The following is a 6890-nucleotide window of genomic DNA, read 5'->3' on the forward strand; positions in this document are numbered from 1 at the left end:
TAGGTCTTTATGTTATTGTCAATGGTAAATTACTATAGCAGGTGCTAGACCTTGTAGGAAGCTCCAAGAACTCTAACTTCATTAACTATATAGTAATTATTTCATCACCAAAATCCAAGGCTTGTTGTTTATAGTTTTTATAGGGCAACTGGCAGATTTCCAGCTTTAAGATTGACATGTGCATTTTTTGTGTTTTTATAATATAGTCTTGTTTCAAGGTTTAGATGCACTTAATTATTTAATCCCAGTTTGGTAATGTGACTTGTGAGTTTTTGTGGCGCATTTTGAGCTACATAGTTTGCGGAATAATTCACATGATAGTTTAGTACTGAATCGAGTAGCAATTTCTTGGAAGTCGTATTGACTTGTTCTTTTTCAACAGAGAGTTGTTGAAGCAGAGAGTTGTTGAAGTTCAAGATATGTGTACAATTTTCCGAGCCTTGTGCATTCAATTCCCATAAATTTTGGATCAAGAATAGACGTTAGGATGTGTGTACATATGTACTACACCACTACCTCGTCTATTTGTCGTATTTCTCTACTCGCTATTAAGAAAATGTTAATTAGGAGAGACATTGCCTTTTTTATCCTTATTTACGTCTGAAAATATAATCTCATGTTATTAACTATTTACTCTATTTATGTCATCTTTCCAAAGTTAGGTGTTCGTATACTTCAAGAACAATTACCACTAAGGATAAATGGGAAAAGTTCATTAATTTTATCTTAAACTTTTAAATTGACAAATAATATGAGACATCTATATTTAGAAGTCACGACAAATAATTTAAGACGGATTGAACAAGTCAATAAGGGATTCAGAAAATTCAAACTTATAACCGGTGGCAAAGGAGAGTTCAGATGAACCTCTTGCGGCCTCTAGTTCTGTGTCTGCTGGCAACTTAAAGCAATTTTTTATCTACCTTTGCCACTACAAAAGAAACTCCCATTATGTTAAGGGGGATTCAAACGTTTATAATATATACAAAACAAATATAATTTTTACATAATATGTGTTGTACAATTTTTCAATGATGGGATTCAATTGAACCTCCTTCCTTAGTGGCTCCGCTATTCTTGATATGTACGTCTTTTGTCCGAACTTATGTCACTCTTTCCACTTCGAAATATCCCAAAAATAGTTGATAACATTACGTTTTTTACAACTTGTATAAACTTTTTTTTTTTGGTTACAACTTCTATAAACTTTAACCTTTCAAGTTTATGCAAATTTTTTTACCATGATTTTTTTTTGTTTTTTGTTTTTATTACATAAGGGTAGGGGAAGGGGAAATGGGGAAGGGGACTATAATGTGAGGAGTCGAACGAGTCCGGAGCCTAAATGGCACTAAAATGCCCAAAATAAACCAAATGGGGTTGTCCTTTCCACATCATACCAAAAGGGGTATAACGTGGAAGGGGCAACGTTATACCCCAAAAAAATTTCTAACCTGTTAGAAACCAAAAAAAAAAAAAAAAACCAGCCAACGTTTTATAAAATGTATATTTTGTGAATCGTTGCTCTGTCCACGACATTTGACAGAAACCCCAAAAACTTCAGCCCTAATTTTCCATCTCCCTCCTTCGCCTCCTCCACCATTGCTTTCCAACTTACAGCGGAAGTTTTCTCCAAAAATCTTATCCTTCTCCTTCGTTTATTTTCTTTTTAAACCCTGCATTGCGGACTAATTTTTGGAGTAATTTGTTCATCAAAAACCTTTTGTTGCTATCTAAATTATGGTGTTTTTTCTAACTCATATAATATTGTGTATTTATGGTAGATGTAGGATATCTGTTTATCTTATATATCTTGATTGTATGTATTCTTTAATTTTTTGTTTGTGTTATTTTTATCTGAACTTTAGACATGATTGTTAGAAGCATTGTTATATAAAAGGTTTGATTTGTTAAGTAGCACTTTTGAAGAAATTTGTTCTTATGTTACTGCTATTTTCACGGATTGTTATATAAAAGGTCTGATTTGTTAAGTTTTTCATTATACCTTTACTGTGATATTTATATAGCCGGAAAAGTGGAACTTAATTGAGGCCTCACTGGCCTAGAAAAATGGATACTTAAAATGTCATGATAATGCATTATTTCATGGGACCTAAGTCTAAGTGGGTGGACAATTATTTTCTCTATATATTATAGGTACTAATGTGGTCCACTATCAGTGGTTTCTAAATAAGGCATATGGAAGTTGGCTTTATTCTAGCCAGTGCATACTTGTTTTGTTAAAATTGGAATAACAAACTTTTTTTTATTTTTTTTTATTTTTTTATATTAAGTTACTCCGAATATCTTGATTTGGACTTTAATTATTTTATTTTTAGGTATGGAGCTTCCACGGGTACCCCTACATCCGGGGCCAGAAGTGTACGATATGCTAAGACTCCAAGAGAAGCATCGATCTCAGGGTGTGTGGGATAGGATCTTGAGAGGACCGAGAGGATGCCTAATTCCACGCTGCGCGGATACTGAATTTTGAAAGCACGTGAAGCGTCATCCTTTTCATCGTCGCATCCTTGACTACTTTGGCCTGTGTGGATTTAGGGGAGTAGTAGAGGTCGGATGTGTATCATATGATTGAGCAATCATCACTGCACTTATAGAGAGATGGCGTCCTGAGACCCACACCTTTCATCTGCGTACGGGTGAGGCGACTATAACATTACAAGATATTGAGCTCATATTTGGCATGGTTGTAGATGGTAACCCTTGAATCAAGTTAATGCTAGAAATATAGACATTGTGGGGGTGGCAACAATTGATCTACGAGCTTACTGGTTGGGCAACCGGTCAGGATTGTTTTAATGGTGTTAGTAGGTTAGAAGTAAATAAATTAATTGAATATATGAGAGGCTTAGATGTCATTACATATCAGACCCCAGAAATTGATGTACAAAAGCAGGTTAGGTTGTACTTGCTATGGCTATATGGCGGCACGATATTTCCGGATAAGTCTGGTGACTTACTTAATTTAGACTATTTGCTTGACATGTGTGACCTTAACGCAATGAGTACACAAGCTTGGGGAGTGGTTGCATTGTCATATTTGTACTGTGCCGCGCTTCGATGAAAAAGTCCAAGGATGTGTGTGGATTCATTTCCTTATTGCAGGTACGTGACCTTTAAAATTATATGATTTTATTTGGTTGTCTTATCTGATAGTTATAAGCTTTCTATTTATTTTTAAAATTTTTAATATAGGTTTAGGCTTGGGAGCAAATTATACCAATGCAACCACCACCCAGGGCTCTTCAGCCACACACGGCTCTTGCACGAAAGTGGACTCATCGTAAATCCCGCAAAAATGAGGCACGTGATGTGCTACCCATATGTAGGGATGCATTGGGCAACCTAACATATGGTCAGGTATTTTATCATAATTATGGTTGTTAATGGCGTTTTGATATAATAGTTACGCTTACGTGTAATTTATTTATTTTATTATCATGTAATTTTATGTTCTTTCTATCTTAGTTTGTGTGGCAGCCTTATTCAGAGGCCATCATTAATGGACTCACGAGTGCTTTCACGTGGCTTCAGGTATTTGGATGGCGCGGTACCCTTTATTTGTGGAATCTATCGTGAGTGGCACATGGTGTAACCGCGTTCTCAGACAGTTTGGTAGGAAGCAACATATTCCGGGACCATGTGTTGAGATTGATCCTTTGCATTACAAACGTGAAAAGCGGTATGCTATAAATGAGGAGGATCAACAAATGCAAACAGACTATTTATGGGCGAATCGTCAACAAAGGGTAATTCGGGCCGAGTATCAAACTCAAGACCCAGAGGCATTATCAGAGTACTTTTGTTGGTATCGACGTCACTCGTGCACTTTCACATAGAAATCCCGCGCAAGGTGGATAAAGAGGATACCAACACATGGCGGTGTGCACGAGGCAATCGGTACGTACATTACATTGCATTAGGTGTTTGATGCCTTTATATGTGTCTTAGACCACTGTCAAATCTTATAATTTAATTTTTTTTAGGCTTTAGGACATCAAGAATCGTACAGGTTGGCTCACGAGACTATCCAAGATCCAACCATGTCTAATGAAATAAAGGAATTAGCAGAGAAGTTTAGCCACATTAATACAGAGTCTATGGCTGCTGCCTCTCTGGGGATGATGTTGAGTTTCACTCCAAATTATACACAACCGACGGAGTACGTTGAGCCGCCTGCTGTACATGTTCCTCGTCGTCAACGTCCTAATGTACCAAGACCTGTGGCACATGGTAGAGGACGCCAAGTAGGTAACAGACGGGGTCGAGGCTTTGTGGATCACCAGTTGGTTGATGAAGATGAGGTTCGTTTTGATCAAGATATGCCCAGCTCATCGATGCCTGCAGTTGATGATGCATATTACCCAATAATAGATTTTGGTTGTCCAGTTCATCGATGTCTGCTCCCAAGGTCCAAACACCGGACGCAATCACACGTGAGGGGCCTTTTCAGCCATTTGCATCGTCTGAGCCTATTAGCCTCACAGGTATAGCCCAATGCTATGGTGTTCAAACATGCGCCTCTTATGGGATAACAGCTGATTTTCCTACATTCACTAGACATAGCTCTCCAATTGGGAGGAGACTGAGTTTTACCGACGTGAGTATTCTAACCACTCAAATAGCTTGTCTCTTGTTTAATTTCATTAATTTAATGGCTACCTTATGTGTCTATATTATTGATTTTGCATAGTCTCCCATGGCATTTGATGTTGGATCCTCACACATTCCTATGCCGGATGTACAGACCTTAGAGCCACAGGTTAGTTTTTTATTCAAAGTATTTGTCTACTAAATTAGATTAAGAAGTCTTTAAGGGGTGATATGGTGACTTGTGGTTGTTATGTGGTGTCTTGTTAGCGATGTTTATTGTTGTTGGATTGCTTTGGTTGTTTTTGTTGGTATATGGTATTGGAGGAAGTCCTTGTTACAGGGGACATGCTGTCCGATTTTACATAGACAATTAAAACAATGGCTAAGAAAATTCCCTTTTACTTTATTTATCTAAGGAATCCAATCGTACAAAAATAACTTCTATTTTGTATGACATTTACAGGAAGAGGTAGTGATACAAGAGGAGGTTCACCAACGTAGATCAAAACGAGAGGCGCCGGCAAACTACGTGTGGCACGGGGGGAAAGAAGGAACTATGTAAAAATTGAATTTTATTAGTTATTGAATTTATCTCAAATCTTATGTAATCTTTCAAGAATATATAATATGTCTTGTGCTGTTTGAGTTAATTATTAAATGACTTGTGTAAAAACTAGGGATAAAGCATCATTACCCCCCTCACCTAGTAGCGTTTTTGCTACGACACACCTTACCTAATGTTTGGTCCTATCACCCCCTAAACTATTTAAAACCGTAATATTTTACCCCTAAATGCCGATGTGGCAAGGAGAGTGTGTTTCACTCTCTTTGAGAGAGAGAAACATAAAAACTAAAACTTAATTTTTTCTTAAAAATTTGTATTTTCTAAAATATGAATATAAATATAGTTTTTCACATTTTAAAAAATAATTAATTTTTTCAAAATTTTATAAAAAATCAGTTTTTTTTTTTCAAATTTTGACAAGAAAAACACTTTTTCCGATTTTATTTGAAAAATAAAAGTGTCCTAAGAAAATGAAATCATGAAAATCAAGATCTTTTAAGACATTTAAAAAAATAATCAAGCTTTCCATATTATTAACAAATCCATTTTTCCATATTTTAAAAAAAAATCAGCTTTTTAATTCGCATTTTTCGCTTTTTTTTTTTTTAAACGGTTTTAAAAAAATGAATTTTTTAAAAGAAAATCAGCTTTTTTTAATTCGACTTTCAGCTTTTTTTTTTTTTTAAAAACGGGTTTAAAAATAAACTTTTTAAAAGAAAATCGCTTTTTTAATTCGCGTTTTCAGTTTTTTTTTTTTAAAACGGGTTTTAAAAAAATAAATTTTTTAAAAGAAAAATCATTTTTTAAATTCTTCGTTTTCATTTTTTTTTTTTTTTTAAAACAGGTTTTAAAAATAAATTTTTTAAAAGAAAATCAGTTTTTTAATTCACTTTTTCTTTTTTATTTTTAAAAACGGGTTTTAAAATAAATTTTGTAAAAGAAAATCATTTTTTATTTTTTATTCTAAAATTGACACGTAAGCTGAATATTAAAAAATAAAAATAAATGCACACAAGCGTGAGAGTGTATGTCACTCTCCCATACGAGTGGGCATCGCCGTTAGGGGGTAAAATATTACGTTTTAAATAGTTTAAGGGGGTGATAGGACCAAACATTAGGTAAGGTGTGTCGTAGCAAAAACGCTACTAGGTGAGGGGGGTAATGATGCCTTATCCCTAAAAACTACATTACAAGATGCATCAATCTCTGAAAATAAAGGTCACATATATTAATTGGAAATGGAAATATAGGCTGGTTCAATTTACTTCAAAAGGAAGTTACGCAAATTAAAAGAAGGCAAAAGTCATAGTTAGCCCCCTAAACTTTGCCACATTTTCCTCCTGGGTACCTAAACCGAGGTCGTATTTATTTGGTACCTAAACCAAATTCAAATTCGATCCCAACGTGGGTACCTTTTGCCCATACGTGGCACCTACGTGGCGCACCGAGTCCACTTTTTGTCGGGGCGCGTGGACAACCCTTTTTTTTCCTTAATTTTTTTTTGGTTAAATTTTACCTCTTTTAAATAAAATTCTAATGTATAAATAAAGGGATAAGGCACTATTACCCCCAAACTTTTACCCTAAGTTCCTACGACACACCTTTTCCTTTCCCCGGGTCCTATTATACTCCCCTAAACTATTTTTTTTCCTTAATTCTTTGCATCTTTTCGCCCGTGACCCTGCGAACACAAAGTTAAGCGCGTAAGGAGAAA

At 35.3% G+C, this 6890-nt stretch overlaps 1 protein-coding gene across 1 annotated transcript; it reads left to right on the plus strand.

Moving 5' to 3' along the window:
• Positions 1-4031: 4031 nt before the first annotated feature.
• Positions 4032-5173, plus strand: LOC132066377 (uncharacterized). The gene is made up of 3 exons (XM_059459700.1): positions 4032-4618; positions 4712-4780; positions 5075-5173. Exons 1-3 carry the CDS (start codon positions 4415-4417, stop codon positions 5171-5173), a joined length of 372 nt encoding a protein of 123 aa, XP_059315683.1. The 5' UTR covers positions 4032-4414.
• Positions 5174-6890: the final 1717 nt, after the last annotated feature.

Source organism: Lycium ferocissimum, chromosome 8 (assembly GCF_029784015.1).
Source record: "Lycium ferocissimum isolate CSIRO_LF1 chromosome 8, AGI_CSIRO_Lferr_CH_V1, whole genome shotgun sequence".
In the NCBI taxonomy this organism is placed as follows: domain Eukaryota; kingdom Viridiplantae; phylum Streptophyta; class Magnoliopsida; order Solanales; family Solanaceae; genus Lycium; species Lycium ferocissimum.

Bases quoted from the DNA above. Each gene is read 5' to 3' on its own strand.
- LOC132066377 (XM_059459700.1), top strand. From the start codon at position 4,415: ATGTCTGCTCCCAAGGTCCAAACACCGGACGCAATCACACGTGAGGGG. The intron at 4,619-4,711 runs GTGAGTATTCTA...GATTTTGCATAG, and splicing joins GGAGACTGAGTTTTACCGAC to TCTCCCATGGCATTTGATGT. The intron at 4,781-5,074 runs GTTAGTTTTTTA...TGACATTTACAG, and splicing joins TACAGACCTTAGAGCCACAG to GAAGAGGTAGTGATACAAGA.